The sequence below is a fragment of the Somniosus microcephalus genome, chromosome 29, assembly GCF_052327205.1.
Source record: "Somniosus microcephalus isolate GS21.2 chromosome 29, FLI_Smic_1.0, whole genome shotgun sequence".
NCBI classification, from domain to species: domain Eukaryota; kingdom Metazoa; phylum Chordata; class Chondrichthyes; order Squaliformes; family Somniosidae; genus Somniosus; species Somniosus microcephalus.
The window spans coordinates 10,040,987-10,059,388 of NC_141015.1; the positions used below are offsets into that span (position 1 = coordinate 10,040,987).

The following is an 18,402-nucleotide window of genomic DNA, read 5'->3' on the forward strand; positions in this document are numbered from 1 at the left end:
GCACAAGACTGCACAGAGTTGCACAGGGCTGCAGAGGGCTGCACAAGACTGCACAGGATTGCGCAGAGTTGCACAGGTTTGCACAGGACTGTACAGAGTTGTACGGGGTTGCAAAGGAGTGCACAGGGCTGCACAGAGTTGCACAGGGTTGCACAGGACTGCACAGGGTTGCAAAGGACTGCACAGAGTTGCACAGGGTTGCACAGGACTGCACAGAGTTGCACAGGGTTGCACAGGACTGCACAGAGTTGCACAGGACTGCACAGGGCTGCAAAGGACTGCACAGAGTTGCACAGGGCTGCACAGGACTGCACAGGTTTGCACAGGACTGAACAGGGCTGCACAAGACTACACAGGACTGCACAGAGTTGCACAAGACTGCACAGAGTTGCACAGCGTTGCACAAGACTGCCCAGGGTTGCACAAGACTGTACAGAGTTGCACAGGACTGCACAGGGCTGCACAGAGTTGCACAGGGCTGCACAAGACAGCACAGGACTGCACAGAGTTGCAGAGGGTTGCACAAGACTGCACAGGACTGTACAGAGTTGCATAAGGCTGCACAGAGTTGCACAGGGTTGCACAAGACTGCACAGGACTGCACAGAGTTGCACAAGCCTGCACAGGGCTGCACAAGACTGCACAGAGTTGCACAGGGTTTCACAGGGCTGTACCATGCACCAGCCGAAGTCACAATCTGCTGCTGGTTACTGGTGAAGCATCTGGCCTGTACAATGGCTCATCATGTAGGGAATTGCAGATTCTGTGGCAGGGCCTTCACTCTTCAACATCCTGCATTGCCCGCTCTGAATTCTATGATGTTTGAACGAATGGAGACCCAGGAATGCTCCACGGGTGCAATGGGACCACATTTTATTCAATACTTGCAGCTGTCCCCTGGCAGCGCTCCCAGAGTCGGAGGATATGTCGTTGTATAACAGTTGGGTTGTAGAGCACAATGGGGGTGAAATTGAACATTGTTGCCCCTGTCTTATGGGCTTAAAATAGACACAGCGATGGTGAATTTAGCAGAGTGACGAGACGACCCGTGCCCTTTTCGCCAAGGCCCTGGCGCCCAGCTATATTGAAATGAGGGTCCTCAATCCATTTCCAGGAATTGTGTTTAATGTAGTTGGAGCTTGCACTGCGCAGGTTTTCTAGGCTCTGCAGCAGTCTAACTAGGGTCCTTAACTCGGGCTGCCTACCCTCCAGGATTGACCTGGAACATAAGAGCATAAGAAGTAGGAGCAGGAGTAGGCCATACGGCCCCTCGGGCCCGCTCCGCCATTCAATAGGATCATGGCTGATCCGAACCTAGACTCACGTCCACTTCCCTGCCCGCTCCCCATAACCCCTAATTCCCTTATCTGCTAGGACAATGTCTATCTCCGTTTTAAATCTATTTAATGTCGCAGCTTCCACAGCTCTCTGGGGTAGCAAATTCCATAGATTTACTACCCTCTGAGTGAAGAAGTTTCTCCTCATCTCAGTTTTGAAAGGGCAGCCCCTTATTCTAAGATTATGCCCCCTAGTTCTAATCTCAGGGAATCAAAGATCGATCTCGGAGACACAGCTGACAGCAACCCAGGAGAAAAACCATGGAGCATTAAACACATTTCTTTTTCTCCATTGTTTTGAACACTTCAATTTATTTGTTATAAAAATACTGGAGATGGAAAAAAGGCTGTTTGACTGACAGCCAGAATAATCTAATTGGGTAACGAAGAGAATTGCTTTCCAGTTGGCCGTGGGAAGGCAGGGCGCCGTGGTGATGGACACGCCGGGCAACCAATGGCGAGCATGTGGAGGCGAGAGGTCACATGACGATACCTCCAGGAATACGTACAACTAGAGTTGGAAAGCCAACCCTTAACATGGAGCCAGGAGGGTGGCTTGGCATCTGAGCACGGACTGGTGAACTGCATCGGGGCGTCCGATTGGCGCCCGCAACTCGCTGGAGTTATTCCAATTAAGACAAATTTAGGACGGTCCTCGAGTCTCTCTCTTTGGGTACGTGAGTCAAGCTCCAGCTGGTGAAGTACTTTTGAAGTGTTGTGATGCAGGAAAAGCGGCATCCAACTTCTACACAGCAGGATCCCACAAACAGCAATGAGATACATGACCAGATAACCTGCTTTGATGCTGAGGAATAACGGTTGGCCAAGGAAACCTCATCTGCTCCTCTTCCAATAGCGCAATGGAATCTTTGAGGTCCACCTGAGAGATCAGACAGGGCCTCGGTTTAACGCCACATCCAGCGATGCAGCTCTCCCTTGAAACTACAACATCTGCTCAAACCGCTGGAGCAGACTCTGAACTCAGAGGCAAAACTGAGCCAAGACTGACAGTTTTTGGAAGAACAATGAAGCTACATTGGCTTTTCTTCTCGTAACCTTTTATTGGTTTAATGGGAAGTCCAGTCTCCCCATTTAGTATAATGTCATGAATCCATCATCGATTACAACATATTGCATCATCCATTAAAACTTGCATATTGAGATATCAGCTTGTATAATCTGTTTTAACAGGGACTGCTTATAATCAGCTCTAATATGAAGTATTATATTGGTTCTGTATTACATATTGAATTTATATCAACATATCAGGACATAATACTAAATCTTGCTGGATCTGGGAGGTCGACAATATCATAATGTTTCACTGTCGCTTGAAGATTCTTTTGGCTTCCGCTCCATCGATCGTAATGGTCTAAATTTGGAGAAAAGGATGTTCAAACAGTTAGAAATAGGATGCAGTTCCCCAAAGTCTGAGTGGGTGTCAACAGCACCCAGAGTGCTAATGGATGGGCTCTGAAGCATGCCCTCCATGAATGAATAGTCAGCCAACTAACTGCAGGCTCACAGATGAAGAAATTACTGGAGGGGCTGTGTCAAAATGTGCAGGATAATGTGGGTAGGAATGGGCCTGACAGGAAAAGGGGAATGAATGACAATGAAGGGGAGGGGGGAGTGGGCAAATGCAGGGGAGGTAATGAAGGGAGGGGGAAAAGCTGGCAGTACAAGTTTGGGGAAGGAGGGAGAGATTGCCAGCATAAACTGGAAGGGTTGGAGAAGGACAGTGTGTCTCTGTAACAAAGTGGGAGTTGGATGGGGTACAGTGTGTGTGAGGGTGAGGAGCTGGATGGGGTACAGTGTGTGTGAGGGTGAGGAGTTGGATGGGGTACAGTGTGTGTGTGAGGGTGGGGAGTTGGATGGGGTACAGTGTGTGTAAGGGTGGGGAGTTGGATGGGGTACAGTGTGTGTGAGGGTGGGGAGTTGGATGGGGTACAGTGTGTGTGTGAGGGTGGGGAGTTGGATGGGGTACAGTGTGTGTGAGGGTGGGGAGTTGGATGGGGTACAGTGTGTGTGAGGGTGGGGAGTTGGATGGGGTACAGTGTGTGTGTGAGGGTGGGGAGTTGGATGGGGTACAGTGTGTGTGAGGGTGGGGAGTTGGATGGGGTACAGTGTGTGTGTGAGGGTGGGGAGTTGGATGGGGTACAGTGTGTGTGTGAGGGTGGGGAGTTGGATGGGGTACAGTGTGTGTGAGGGTGGGGAGTTGGATGGGGTACAGTGTGTGTGTGAGGGTGGGGAGTTGGATGGGGTACAGTGTGTGTGTGAGGGTGGGGAGTTGGATGGGGTACAGTGTGTGTGTGAGGGTGGGGAGTTGGATGGGGTACAGAGTGTGTGAGGGTGGGGAGTTGGATGGGGTACAGTGTGTGAGAGGGTGGGGAGTTGGATGGGGTACAGTGTGTGTGAGGGTGGGGAGTTAGATGGGGTACAGTGTGTGTTTGAGGGTGGGGAGTTGGATGGGGTACAGTGTGTGTGTGAGGGTAGGGAGTTGGATGGGGTACAGTGTGTGTGTGAGGGTGGGGAGTTGGATGGGGTACAGTGTGTGAGAGGGTGGGGAGTTGGATGGGGTACAGTGTGTGTGAGGGTGGGGAGTTAGATGGGGTACAGTGTGTGTGAGGGTGGGGAGCTGGATGGGGTACAGTGTGTGTGAGGGTGGGGAGTTGGATGGGGTACAGTGTGTGTGAGGGTGGGGAGTTGGATGGGGTACAGTGTGTGTGAGGGTGGGGAGCTGGATGGGGTACAGTGTGTGTGAGGGTGGGGAGTTGGATGGGGTACAGTGTGTGTGAGGGTGGGGAGTTGGATGGGGTACAGAGTGTGTGTGAGGGTGGGGAGTTGGATGGGGTACAGTTTGTGTGAGGGTGGGGAGTTGGATGGGGTACAGTGTGTGTGAGGGTGGGGAGTTGGATGGGGTACAGTGTGTGTGAGGGTGGGGAGTTGGATGGGGTACAGTGTGTGTGAGGGTGGGGAGTTGGATGGGGTACAGTGTGTGTGTGAGGGTGGGGAGTTGGATGGGGTACAGTGTGTGTGTGAGGGTGGGGAGTTGGATGGGGTACAGTGTGTGTGAGGGTGGGGAGTTGGATGGGGTACAGTGTGTGTGAGGGTGGGGAGTTGGATGGGGTACAGTGTGTGTGAGGGTGGGGAGTTGGATGGGGTACAGTGTGTGTGAGGGTGGGGAGTTGGATGGGGTACAGTGTGTGTGAGGCTGGGGAGTTGGATGGGGTACAGTGTGTGAGGGTGGGGAGTTGGATGGGGTACAGTGTGTGTGAGGGTGGGGAGTTGGATGGGGTACAGTGTGTGTGAGGGTGGGGAGCTGGATGGAGTACAGTGTGTGAGGGTGGGGAGTTGGATGGGGTACAGTGTGTGTGAGGGTGGGGAGCTGGATGGGGTACAGTGTGTGAGGGTGGGGAGTTGGATGGGGTACAGTGTGTGTGAGGGTGGGGAGCTGGATGGGGTACAGTGTGTGTGAGGGTGGGGAGTTGGATGGGGTACAGTGTGTGTGAGGGTGGGGAGTTGGATGGGGTACAGTGTGTGTGAGGGTGGGGAGCTGGATGGGGTACAGTGTGTGTGAGGGTGGGGAGTTGGATGGGGTACAGTGTGTGTGAGGGTGGGGAGTTGGATGGGGAACAGTGTGTGTGAGGGTGGGGAGTTGGATGGGGTACAGTGTGTGTGAGGGTGGGGAGTTGGATGGGGTACAGTGCGTGTGAGGGTGGGGAGTTGGATGGGGTACAGTGTGTGTGAGGGTGGGGAGTTGGATGGGGTACAGAGTGTGTGAGGGGGGGGAGCTGGATGGGGTACAGTGTGTGTGAGGGAGGGGAGTTGGATGGGGTACAGTGTGTGTGAGAGTGGGGAGTTGGATGGGGTACAGAGTGTGTGAGGGTGGGGAGTTGGATGGGGTACAGAGTGTGTGAGGGAGGGGAGTTGGATGGGGTACAGTGTGTGTAAGGGTGGGGAGTTGGATGGGGTACAGAGTGTGTGAGGGTGGGGAGCTGGATGGGGTACAGTGTGTGTGAGGGTGGGGAGTTGGATGGGGTACAGTGTGTGTGAGGGTGGGGAGTTGGATGGGGTACAGTGTGTGTGAGGGTGGGGAGTTGGATGGGGTACAGTGTGTGTGAGGGTGGGGAGTTGGATGGGGTACAGAGTGTGTGAGGGTGGGGAGCTGGATGGGGTACAGTGTGTGTGAGGGTGGGGAGTTGGATGGGGTACAGTGTGTGTGAGGGAGGGGAGTTGGATGGGGTACAGTGTGTGTGAGGGTGGGGAGTTGGATGGGGTACAGTGTGTGTGTGAGGGTGGGGAGTTGGATGGGGTACAGTGTGTGTGAGGGTGGGGAGTTGGATGGGGTACAGTGTGTGTGAGGGTGGGGAGTTGGATGGGGTACAGTGTGTGAGGGTGGGGAGTTGGATGGGGTACAGTGTATGTGTGAGGGTGGGGAGTTGGATGGGGTACAGTGTGTGTGAGGGTGGGGAGTTGGATGGGGTACAGTGTGTGTGAGGGTGGGGAGTTGGATGGGGTACAGTGTGTGTAAGGGTGGGGAGTTGGATGGGGTACAGTGTGTGTGAGGGTGGGGAGTTGGATGGGGTACAGTGTGTGTGAGGGTGGGGAGTTGGATGGGGTACAGTGTGTGTGTGAGGGTGGGGAGTTGGATGGGGTACAGTGTGTGTGAGGGAGGGGAGTTGGATGGGGTACAGTGTGTGAGGGTGGGGAGTTGGATGGGGTACAGTGTGTGTGAGGGTGGGGAGCTGGATGGGGTACAGTGTGTGTGAGGGTGGGGAGTTGGATGGGGTACAGTGTGTGTGAGGGTGGGGAGTTGGATGGGGTACAGTGTGTGTGAGGGTGGGGAGTTGGATGGGGTACAGTGTGTGTGAGGGTGGGGAGTTGGATGAGGTACAGTGTGTGTGAGGGTGGGGAGTTGGATGGGGTACAGTGTGTGTGAGGGTGGGGAGTTGGATGGGGTACAGAGTGTGTGAGGGTGGGGAGTTGGATGGGGTACAGTGTGTGTGAGGGTGGGGAGTTGGATGGGGTACAGTGTGTGTGAGGGTGGGGAGTTGGATGGGGTACAGTGTGTGTGAGGGTGGGGAGTTGGATGGGGTACAGTGTGTGTGAGGGTGGGGAGTTGGATGGGGTACAGTGTGTGTGAGGGTGGGGAGTTAGATGGGGTACAGTGTGTGAGGGTGGGGAGTTGGATGGGGTACAGTGTGTGAGGGTGGGGAGTTGGATGGGGTACAGTGTGTGTGAGGGTGGGGAGTTGGATGGGGTACAGTGTGTGTGAGGGTGGGGAGTTGGATGGGGTACAGTGCGTGTGAGGGTGGGGAGTTGGATGGGGTACAGTGTGTGTGAGGGTGGGGAGTTGGATGGGGTACAGAGTGTGTGAGGGGGGGGAGCTGGATGGGGTACAGTGTGTGTGAGGGAGGGGAGTTGGATGGGGTACAGTGTGTGTGAGAGTGGGGAGTTGGATGGGGTACAGAGTGTGTGAGGGTGGGGAGTTGGATGGGGTACAGAGTGTGTGAGGGAGGGGAGTTGGATGGGGTACAGTGTGTGTGAGGGTGGGGAGTTGGATGGGGTACAGAGTGTGTGAGGGTGGGGAGCTGGATGGGGTACAGTGTGTGTGAGGGTGGGGAGTTGGATGGGGTACAGTGTGTGTGAGGGTGGGGAGTTGGATGGGGTACAGTGTGTGTGAGGGTGGGGAGTTGGATGGGGTACAGTGTGTGTGAGGGTGGGGAGTTGGATGGGGTACAGTGTGTGTAAGGGTGGGGAGTTGGATGGGGTACAGTGTGTGTGAGGGTGGGGAGTTGGATGGGGTACAGTGTGTGTGTGAGGGTGGGGAGTTGGATGGGGTACAGTGTGTGTGTGAGGGTGGGGAGTTGGATGGGGTACAGTGTGTGTGAGGATGGGGAGCTGGATGGGGTACAGTGTGTGTGAGGGTGGGGAGTTGGATGGGGTACAGTGTGTGTGAGGGTGGGGAGTTGGATGGGGTACAGTGTGTGTGAGGGTGGGGAGTTGGATGGGGTACAGTGTGTGTGAGGGTGGGGAGTTGGATGGGGTACAGTGTGTGTGAGGGAGGGGAGTTGGATGGGGTACAGTGTGTGAGGGTGGGGAGTTGGATGGGGTACAGTGTGTGTGAGGGTGGGGAGCTGGATGGGGTACAGTGTGTGTGAGGGTGGGGAGTTGGATGGGGTACAGTGTGTGTGAGGGTGGGGAGTTGGATGGGGTACAGTGTGTGTGAGGGTGGGGAGTTGGATGGGGTACAGTGTGTGTGAGGGTGGGGAGTTGGATGAGGTACAGTGTGTGTGAGGGTGGGGAGTTGGATGGGGTACAGTGTGTGTGAGGGTGGGGAGTTGGATGGGGTACAGAGTGTGTGAGGGTGGGGAGTTGGATGGGGTACAGTGTGTGTGAGGGTGGGGAGTTGGATGGGGTACAGTGTGTGTGAGGGTGGGGAGTTGGATGGGGTACAGTGTGTGTGAGGGTGGGGAGTTGGATGGGGTACAGTGTGTGTGAGGGTGGGGAGTTGGATGGGGTACAGTGTGTGTGAGGGTGGGGAGTTAGATGGGGTACAGTGTGTGAGGGTGGGGAGTTGGATGGGGTACAGTGTGTGAGGGTGGGGAGTTGGATGGGGTACAGTGTGTGTGAGGGTGGGGAGTTGGATGGGGTACAGTGTGTGTGAGGGTGGGGAGTTGGATGGGGTACAGTGTGTGTGAGGGTGGGGAGTTGGATGGGGTACAGTGTGTGAGGGTGGGGAGTTGGATGGGGTACAGTGTGTGTGAGGGTGGGGAGTTGGATGGGGTACAGTGTGTGAGAGGGTGGGGAGTTGGATGGGGTACAGTGTGTGTGAGGGTGGGGAGTTGGATGGGGTACAGTGTGTGTGAGGGTGGGGAGTTGGATGGGGTACAGTGTGTGTGAGGGTGGGGAGTTGGATGGGGTACAGTGTGTGTGTGAGGGTGGGGAGTTGGATGGGGTACAGTGTGTGTGTGAGGGTGGGGAGTTGGATGGGGTACAGTGTGTGTGTGAGGTTGGGGAGTTGGATGGGGTACAGTGTGTGTGAGGGTGGGGAGTTGGATGGGGTACAGAGTGTGTGAGGGTGGGGAGTTGGATGGGGTACAGTGTGTGAGAGGGTGGGGAGTTGGATGGGGTACAGTGTGTGTGAGGGTGGGGAGTTGGATGGGGTACAGTGTGTGAGGGTGGGGAGTTGGATGGGGTACAGTGTGTGTGGGGGTGGGGAGTTGGATGGGGTACAGTGTGTGAGGGTGGGGAGTTGGATGGGGTACAGTGTGTGTGGGGGTGGGGAGTTGGACGGGGTACAGTGTGTGTGTGAGGGTGGGGAGTTGGATGGGGTACAGTGTGTGTGAGGGTGGGGAGTTGGATGGGGTACAGTGTGTGTGAGGGTGGGGAGTTGGATGGGGTACAGTGTGTGAGGGTGGGGAGTTGGATGGGGTACAGTGTGTGTGGGGGTGGGGAGTTGGACGGGGTACAGTGTGTGTGTGAGGGTGGGGAGTTGGATGGGGTACAGTGTGTGTGAGGGTGGGGAGTTGGATGGGGTACAGTGTGTGTGAGGGTGGGGAGTTGGATGGGGTACAGTGTGTGTGAGGGTGGGGAGTTGGATGGGGTACAATGTGTGTGAGGGTGGGGAGTTGGATGGGGTACAGTGTGTGTGAGGGTGGGGAGTTGGATGGGGTACAGTGTGTGTGAGGGTGGGGAGTTGGATGGGGTACAGTGTGTGTGAGGATGGGGAGTTGGATGGGGTACAGTGTGTGTGAGGGTGGGGAGTTGGATGGGGTACAGTGTGTGTGAGGGTAGGGAGTTGGATGGGGTACAGTGTGTGTGAGGGTGGGGAGTTGGATGGGGTACAATGTGTGTGAGGGTGGGGAGTTGGATGGGGTACAGTGTGTGTGAGGGTGGGGAGTTGGATGGGGTACAGTGTGTGTGAGGATGGGGAGTTGGATGGGGTACAGTGTGTGTGAGGGTGGGGAGTTGGATGGGGTACAGTGTGTGTGAGGGTAGGGAGTTGGATGGGGTACAGTGTGTGTGAGGGTGGGGAGTTGGATGGGGTACAGTGTGTGAGGGTGGGGAGTTGGATGGGGTACAGTGTGTGTGAGGGTGGGGAGCTGGATGGGGTACAATGTGTGTGAGGGTGGGGAGTTGGATGGGGTACAGTGTGTGTGAGGGTGGGGAGTTGGATGGGGTACAGTGTGTGTGAGGGTGGGGAGCTGGATGGGGTACAATGTGTGTGAGGGTGGGGAGTTGGATGGGGTACAGTGTGTGTGAGGATGGGGAGTTGGATGGGGTACAGTGTGTGTGAGGGTGGGGAGTTGGATGGGGTACAGTGTGTGTGAGGGTGGGGAGTTGGATGGGGTACAGTGTGTGTGAGGGTGGGGAGTTGGATGGGGTACAATGTGTGTGAGGGTGGGGAGTTGGATGGGGTACAGTGTGTGTGAGGGTGGGGAGTTGGATGGGGTACAGTGTGTGTGAGGGTGGGGAGTTGGATGGGGTACAGTGTGTGTGAGGGTGGGGAGCTGGATGGGGTACAGTGTGTGAGGGTGGGGAGTTGGATGGGGTACAGTGTGTGTGAGGGTGGGGAGTTGGATGGGGTACAGTGTGTGTGAGGGTGGGGAGTTGGATGGGGTACAGTGTGTGTGAGGGTGGGGAGTTGGATGGGGTACAGTGTGTGTGAGGGTGGGGAGTTGGATGGGGTACAGTGTGTGTGAGGGTGGGGAGTTGGATGGGGCACAGTGTGTGAGGGTGGGGAGTTGGATGGGGTACAGTGTGTGTGAGTGTGGGGAGCTGGATGGGGTACAGTGTGTGTGAGGCTGGGGAGTTGGATGGGGTACAGTGTGTGAGGGTGGGGAGTTGGATGGGGTACAGTGTGTGTGAGGGTGGGGAGCTGGATGGGGTACAGTGTGTGTGAGGGTGGGGAGTTGGATGGGGTACAGTGTGTGAGGGTGGGGAGTTGGATGGGGTACAGTGTGTGTGTGAAGAGCGTGGCGTGCCACCTGGACAGGGATATGGTGAGGGGAAAGAGTGGGATGTGAGAGAGTTGAGGTCAAATGATGATCTGGGTGCTTTGTTGATTATCTGAAGGTTACTTTTGGTTTTTTTTTTATGATGAGCCAGTGAGTAATTGTGAAATGTGAAATGGCTTAATATGAACCTGACTGCGTCATTTTAAATTAAACTTTTTCATTGAGTGAATAGTCCCAGAAATTCAGAACTAATTTCATCACTTCACCATTTTGATTCTCCCTGTTTTGATTTTTTTTCTCATGCAATTGAGGAACATTCTTTATATCTGCTGCTTAATGTGCAAAGTCCATGGCCTCGATATTAACCAGCCCCCCCCAGCCCCAAAATGGAGGGGAGATGGGGGTAAAACGTGAAATGCGCAGAACGCGACCCCAACCCGCCGTGCACCCCACAATTTTTATGCCGGTGGATATCGGGGCGTCCAAGTGTCCCACTGTGGAGAGGCGGGACACTTCATTAACATATTCAAATTGGGTTTCAATTGGGAGCTGCATGGGTTTCCCAGGGGTCGGGAAACTCGGCAGTGAAACGGAGGCGGGAGCTGCCGGCTCCAGAAGCTAAGTGACTGTTCCAGCACTGCTTGTGGGCCAGGAGGAGCAGGAGCGCTCCCCTCAAGGTAGGCTTCGGCCTCTCCCCCCCAGACCCTATCGCCTGCCTTCCCCCAGCCCCGATCTCCAGCCTCTCCCCCAGCCTCGATCTCCAGCCTCTACCCCCAGCCCCGATCTCCACCTCCCCCTAGCCCCGATCTCCACCTCCCCCCAGCCCCGATCTCCACCTCCCCCTAGCCCCGATCTCCACCTCCCCCTAGCCCCGATCTCCACCTCCCCCCAGCCCCGATCTCCACCTCCCCCCAGCCCCGATCTCCACCTCCCCCTAGCCCCGATCTCCACCTCCCCCCAGCCCCGATCTCCACCTCCCCCAGCCCCGATCTCCACCTCCCCCCAGCCCCGATCTCCACCTCCCCCTAGCCCCGATCTCCACCTCCACCCCAGCCCCGATCTCCACCTCCACCCCAGCCCCGATCTCCACCTCCCCCTAGCCCCGATCTCCACCTCCCCCCCCAGCCCCGATCTCCACCTCCCCCTAGCCCCGATCTCCACCTCCACCCCAGCCCCGATCTCCACCTCCCCCTAGCCCCGATCTCCACCTCCACCCCAGCCCCGATCTCCACCTCCCCCTAGCCCCGATCTCCACCTCCCCCCCCAGCCCCGATCTCCACCTCCCCCCAGCCCCGATCTCCACCTCCCCCTAGCCCCGATCTCCACCTCCACCCCAGCCCCGATCTCCACCTCCCCCTAGCCCCGATCTCCACCTACCCCCCCAGCCCCGATCTCCACCTCCCCCCAGCCCCGATCTCCACCTCCCCCCAGCCCCGATCTCCACCTCCCCCCAGCCCCGATCTCCACCTCCCCCCAGCCCCGATCTCCACCTCCCCCCAGCCCCGATCTCCACCTCCCCCCAGCCCCGATCTCCACCTCCCCCCAGCCCCGATCTCCACCTCCCCCTAGCCCCGATCTCCACCTCCCCCCCAGCCCCGATCTCCACCTCCCCCCAGCCCCGATCTCCAGCCTCTCCCCCAGCCCCGATCTCCACCTCCCCCAGCCCCGATCTCCACCTCCACCCCTGCCCCGATCTCCATCTCCCCCCAGCCCCGATCTCCACCTCCACCCCAGCCCCGATCTCCATCTCCCCTCAGCCCCGATCTCCACCTCCCCCCAGCCCCGATCTCCACCTCCCCCCAGCCCCGATCTCCACCTCCCCCAGCCCCGATCTCCACCTCCCCCCAGCCCCGATCTCCACCTCCCCCCAGCCCCGATCTCCACCTCCCCCCCCAGCCCCGATCTCCAGCCTCTCCCCCCAGCCCCGATCTCCACCTCCCCCCAGCCCCGATCTCCACCTCCCCCCAGCCCCGATCTCCACCTCCCCCCAGCCCCGATCTCCACCTCCCCCCAGCCCCGATCTCCACCTCCCCCCAGCCCCGATCTCCACCTCCCCCCAGCCCCGATCTCCACCTCCCCCCAGCCCCGATCTCCACCTCCCCCTAGCCCCGATCTCCACCTCCCCCCCAGCCCCGATCTCCACCTCCCCCCAGCCCCGATCTCCAGCCTCTCCCCCAGCCCCGATCTCCACCTCCCCCAGCCCCGATCTCCACCTCCACCCCTGCCCCGATCTCCATCTCCCCCCAGCCCCGATCTCCACCTCCACCCCAGCCCCGATCTCCATCTCCCCTCAGCCCCGATCTCCACCTCCCCCCAGCCCCGATCTCCACCTCCCCCCAGCCCCGATCTCCACCTCCCCCAGCCCCGATCTCCACCTCCCCCCAGCCCCGATCTCCACCTCCCCCCAGCCCCGATCTCCACCTCCCCCCCCAGCCCCGATCTCCAGCCTCTCCCCCCAGCCCCGATCTCCACCTCCCCCCAGCCCCGATCTCCACCTCCCCCCAGCCCCGATCTCCAGCCTCTCCTCCCAGCCCCGATCTCCACCTCCCCCCAGCCCCAATCTCCACCTCCCCCCAGCCCCGATCTCCACCTCCCCCTAGCCCCGATCTCCACCTCCCCCCAGCCCCGATCTCCAGCCTCTCCCCTAGCCCCGATCTCCACCTCCCCCTAGCCCCGATCTCCACCTCCCCCCAGCCCCGATCTCCACCTCCCCCAGCCCCGATCTCCACCTCCCCCCAGCCCCGATCTCCACCTCCCCCAGCCCCGATCTCCACCTCCCCCCCCAGCCCCGATCTCCAGCCTCTCCCCCCAGCCCCGATCTCCACCTCCCCCCAGCCCCGATCCCCACCCTCTCCCCCAGCCCCGACCCCCACCCGCTCCCCCAGCCCCGATCTCCACCTCCCCCCAGCCCCGATCCCCACCCTCTCCCCCAGCCCCGACCCCCACCCGCTCCCCCAGCCCCGATCTCCACCTCCCCCCAGCCCTGATCTCCAGCCTCTCCCCCAGCCCTGATCTCCACCTCCCCCCCCAGCCCCGATCTCCAGCCTCTCCTCCCAGCCCCGATCTCCACCTCCCCCGCCCCGATCTCCACCTCCCCCCAGCCCCGATCTCCAGCCTCTCCCCCCAGCCCCAATCCCCAGCTTTGGTAACATATTTATTTTCATGGCATAGACTTAGAACCAGGACTATTGCAAGCTTTCTAGGCTAGCTTGTGTCCCGTTACCCAGCCCTGACACTGATAAGTGAAAAAAGTAATTTTAAAACTCCCAGTCTGTTTTTCTCCCTAGGTGAGCAGTGTCTGCCGTTCCCGCTCTGTCTGGGATGTGCAGTGTCTGCCTTTCCCGCTCTGTCTGGGATGTGCAGTGTCTGCCTTTCCCGCTCTGTCTGGAGTGTGCAGTGTCTGCCGTTCCCATTCTGTCTGGGATGCCCAGTGTCTGCCTTTCCCGCTCTGTCTGGGATGTTCAGTGTCTGCCTTTCCCGCTCTGTCTGTGATGCCCAGTGTCTGCCTTTCCCGCTCTGTCTGGGATGTGCAGTGTCTGCCTTTCCCGCTCTGTCTGGGATGTGCAGAGTCTGCTGTTCCCGCTCTGTCTGGGATGTGCAATGTCTGCCTTTCCCGCTCTGTCTGGGATGTGCAGTGTCTGCCGTTCCCGCTCTGTCTGGGATGTGCAGTGTCTGCCGTTCCCGCTCTGTCTGGGATGTGCAGTGTCTGCCTTTCCCGCTCTGTCTGGGATGTGCAGTGTCTGCCTTTCCCGCTCTGTCTGGAGTGTGCAGTGTCTGCCGTTCCCATTCTGTCTGGGATGCCCAGTGTCTGCCTTTCCCGCTCTGTCTGGGATGTTCAGTGTCTGCCTTTCCCGCTCTGTCTGTGATGCCCAGTGTCTGCCTTTCCCGCTCTGTCTGGGATGTGCAGTGTCTGCCTTTCCCGCTCTGTCTGGGATGTGCAGAGTCTGCTGTTCCCGCTCTGTCTGGGATGTGCAATGTCTGCCTTTCCCGCTCTGTCTGGGATGTGCAGTGTCTGCCGTTCCCGCTCTGTCTGGGATGTGCAGTCTCTGCCTTTCCCGCTCTGTCTGGGATGTTCAGTGTCTGCCTTTCCCGCTCTGTCTGGAGTGTGCAGTGTCTGCCGTTCCCGTTCTGTCTGGGATGCCCAGTGTCTGCCTTTCCCGCTCTGTCTGGGATGTGCAGTGTCTGCCTTTCCCGCTCTGTCTGGGATGTGCAGAGTCTGCTGTTCCCACTCTGTCTGGGATGTGCAGTGTCTGCCTTTCCCGCTCTGTCTGGGATGTGCAGAGTCTGCCGTTCCCGCTCTGTCTGGAATGTGCAGTGTCTGCCTTTCCCGCTCTGTCTGGGATGTGCAGTGTCTGCCTTTCCCGCTCTGTCTGGGATGTGCAGTCTCTGCCTTTCCCGCTCTGTCTGGGATGTGCAGAGTCTGCCGTTCCCGCTCTGTCTGGAATGTGCAGTGTCTGCCTTTCCCGCTCTGTCTGGGATGTGCAGTCTCTGCCTTTCCCGCTCTGTCTGGGATGTGCAGTCTCTGCCTTTCCCGCTCTGTCTGGGATGTGCAGTCTCTGCCGTTCCCGCTCTGTCTGGGATGTTCAGTGTCTGCCTTTCCCGCTCTGTCTGGGATGTGCAGTGTCTGCCTTTCCCGCTCTGTCTGGGATGTTCAGTGTCTGCCTTTCCCGCTCTGTCTGGGATGTTCAGTGTCTGCCTTTCCCGCTCTGTCTGGGATGTGCAGTCTCTGCCTTTCCTGCTCTGTCTGGGATGTGCAGTGTCTGCCTTTCCCGCTCTGTCTGGGATGTGCAGTCTCTGCCTTTCCCGCTCTGTCTGGGATGTGCAGTGTCTGCCTTTCCCGCTCTGTCTGGGATGTGCAGTGTCTGCCTTTCCCGCTCTGTCTGGGATGTTCAGTGTCTGCCTTTCCCGCTCTGTCTGGGATGTTCAGTGTCTGCCTTTCCCGCTCTGTCTGGGATGTGCAGTGTCTGCCTTTCCCGCTCTGTCTGTGATATGCAGTGTCTGCCGTTCCCGCTCTGTCTGGGATGTGCAGTGTCTGCCTTTCCCGCTCTGTCTGGGATGTGCAGTGTCTGCCGTTCCGCTCTGTCTGGGATGTGCAGTGTCTGCCTTTCCCGCTCTGTCTGGGATGTGCAATGTCTGCCTTTCCCGCTCTGTCTGGGATGTTCAGTGTCTGCCTTTCCCGCTCTGTCTGGGATGTGCAATGTCTGCCTTTCCCGCTCTGTCTGGGATGTGCAGTGTCTGCCTTTCCCGCTCTGTCTGGGATGTGCAGTGTCTGCCTTTCCCGCTCTGTCTGGGATGTGCAGTGTCTGCCTTTCCCGCTCTGTCTGTGATATGCAGTGTCTGCCTTTCCCGCTCTGTCTGGGATGTGCAGTGTTTGTCTTTCCCGCTCTGTCTGGGATGTGCAGTGTTTGTCTTTCCCGCTCTGTCTGGGATGTGCAGTGTCTGCCGTTCCGCTCTGTCTGGGATGTGCAGTGTCTGCCTTTCCCGCTCTGTCTGGGATGTGCAGTGTCTGCCTTTCCCGCTCTGTCTGGGATGTGCAGTGTCTGCCTTTCCCGCTCTGTCTGGGATGTGCAGTGTCTGCCATTCCCGCTCTGTCTGGGATGTGCAGTGTCTGCCTTTCCCGCTCTGTCTGGGATGTGCAGTGTCTGCCATTCCTGCTCTGTCTGGGATGTGCAGTGTCTGCCTTTCCCGCTCTGTCTGGGATGTGCAGTGTCTGCCTTTCCCGCTCTGTCTGGGATGTGCAGTGTCTGCCTTTCCCGCTCTGTCTGGGATGTGCAGTGTCTGCCGTTCCCGCTCTGTCTGGTACCCACCTGCACCAACGTATCGCCGTTAGCTTCTCTGGTTATGTTAAAGTCCTTTCCGTCAGAAAGTTTCTTAAAATGTCCATCTAAGCGGTTCGGGTTGGACAAGACGAACTTCCCCTGAAAACAATAAGAGGATATTATTCCAGGAGCTGCCTGTGTAATGTACCCTGGGGCCTAGGATATAGGTTCGGGGTGGTGATGAATCGCTGTTTCCTGATATTCACCGGCTACCTGCGACTGTCTGACGGCGGTTTGGAGCAAAATTTACCCTCAAATAGAGAGCTCAGCGGATAAATGTGTCAAGCAAAGGAAAGCTGTGAATTGCTGGAAATGAGGAATTTCTGACTAAGACTCTCAGTCCATCCCTTCCCTTCCGATTCCCACATTACAACAGTCACTCCACTTCGAATAGTACTTCATTGACTGTAAAGCACTTTGTGACGTCCGGTGGTCGTGAAAGGCGCTATATAAATGCAAGTCTTTCTTTTTTTCTTTCAGACACTGACAGCCTGCTGCTAATCTGCAGCATTTTCTAGTTTCAGTTATTGTGAGGACTGGAACTTGGTGAACTCAACTGCAGTAAGGCAAACTGAGGCAGAGGTTAGGTTGCAAAAACAAAGATAGACTTTACTTGAAATAAACAAAATAACAACAGCACAGATACAGGCCAGCAAGCGGTATCACAAGGCAGTGAAACTCAAGACTGAGCAATGAACATAAACTGAGCACCACTTAAATAGCAGGCATATAACAATGCACAGGTGAGTACAATTAGAAATAAAGAAGGACACAATTAAGAGTTCATGGTGCCCCCTGGTGGCGAGGCGAGGCAAAATCTGGGTCATTCCTGACAGTTATGAGCTCTGTCACATTTAGGTTCATTGTTTTGCTGCGGCAGATTGCAAAGAATAGGTGCGCTGATTTTCGTGAGTAACTCCGCGGGATGCCACTGTTCAGCCCTCATTACAGGGACACCATCAGGAGTCGTGGCCTCGGGTACGCGATTTTAACCCTACCTGCCCAGCCTGAACCAGGTCAGTGACCTGGTCTGGAGCCCGCGAGAGCTAACCTGCCACAATCATACTTGCTTCACTGAGTGGGCAGCAAGGACACCGACCCAAAGCCAGCGGGGTCCTTTTGAACAGAAGCACGCCAGGTCAAGATGGCTCTATTGGGATCCGATTTAAAGTTTTGTTATGAGACCTAAGTGAGAGGCAGCATTGAGATCCCTACCAGGCCCAACTCAGCGGGAAACATAGAAACATAGAAAAATAGGAGCAGGAGTCGGCAATTCGGCCCTTCGAGCCTGCTCCAGCATTCAATATGATCATGGCTGATCCTCTATCTCATTACCATATTCCCGCTCTCTCCCCCTACCTCTTGATGCCTTTTGTGTCTAGAAATCTATCTATCCCCTGCTTAAATATATTCAGTGACTTGGCCTCCACAGCCTTCTGTGGTAGAGAATTCCACAGGTTCACCGCCCTCTGAGTGAAGAAATTTCTCCTCATCTCAGTCCTAAATGTCCTGCCCCGTATCCTGAGACTGTGACCCCTCGTTCTAGACCCCCCAGCCAGGGGAAACATCCTCCCTGCATCCAGTCTGTCCAGCTCTGTCAGAATTTGATACATTTCAATGAGATCCCCTCTCATTCTTCTAAACTCTAGTGAATACAGGCCTAGTCGACCCAATCTCTCCTCATACGACAGTCCTGCCATCCCAGGAATCAGTCTGGTGGATGGGTCAGGGCCTGAAGAGGCACAAAGGTACGATTTAAATATTTTAATAAACTTTCCTTGTGGGGCCAGGAGGAGCAGGAGTAATCCTCCAGCACCCCACAAGGAAAGCTTAGACCGCTCCCCCCCCCGCTGTAAACGCGCCCCTCTGATCGCGGGGACCCTGGGGGGGGGGGTGGCGGCGGGCGGCAACTTCTTGCCTGGAACTGGTCAGCAGGATTTAAATGAGGTCTTGGAGATAAAATATCCCAGGTCCGTGTTTCGCTGCAACGGGTGAGTTTTGAATTGACACCATGGGACGGGGGGTGTGGGGGGTTGTTGGGGGGGGGGGTTTGCAATATTAGCCTAACTCGTCTGGCGAGGAACTAACGGGATGGGGTGCAATGCCAGTTTTACACCCCCGTCTGATATTAATCCCCACTGAAGGCAGGTGCAGAGTAACATTGAGCAGGGTGCAAAACCTCACCGCCCAGAGTCACGCCTGAAGAGTGGACGGTTGGGTGAGAAACTGAAGAGGCATTGCCATCTGTGGAACGAGGCTGACCAACAACCATCAGGAAGAAGA

The 18,402-nt window shown here is 57.1% G+C and overlaps 1 protein-coding gene across 1 annotated transcript in view; it reads right to left on the minus strand.

The window, feature by feature from the left end:
- Positions 1-2,389: 2,389 nt before the first annotated feature.
- Positions 2,390-18,402, minus strand: part of LOC147098464 (fatty acid-binding protein, intestinal-like) — a 72,126-nt gene continuing 56,113 nt past the window's right edge. The window contains exons 4-5 of the mRNA XM_085970148.1: positions 16,108-16,218; positions 2,390-2,709 (exon numbers count right to left, since the gene is read on the minus strand). Of these exons, the coding sequence (XP_085826274.1) occupies positions 2,659-2,709; positions 16,108-16,218 (162 nt within the window). The 3' untranslated portion in view covers positions 2,390-2,658. The remainder of the gene's footprint in view (positions 2,710-16,107; positions 16,219-18,402) is intronic.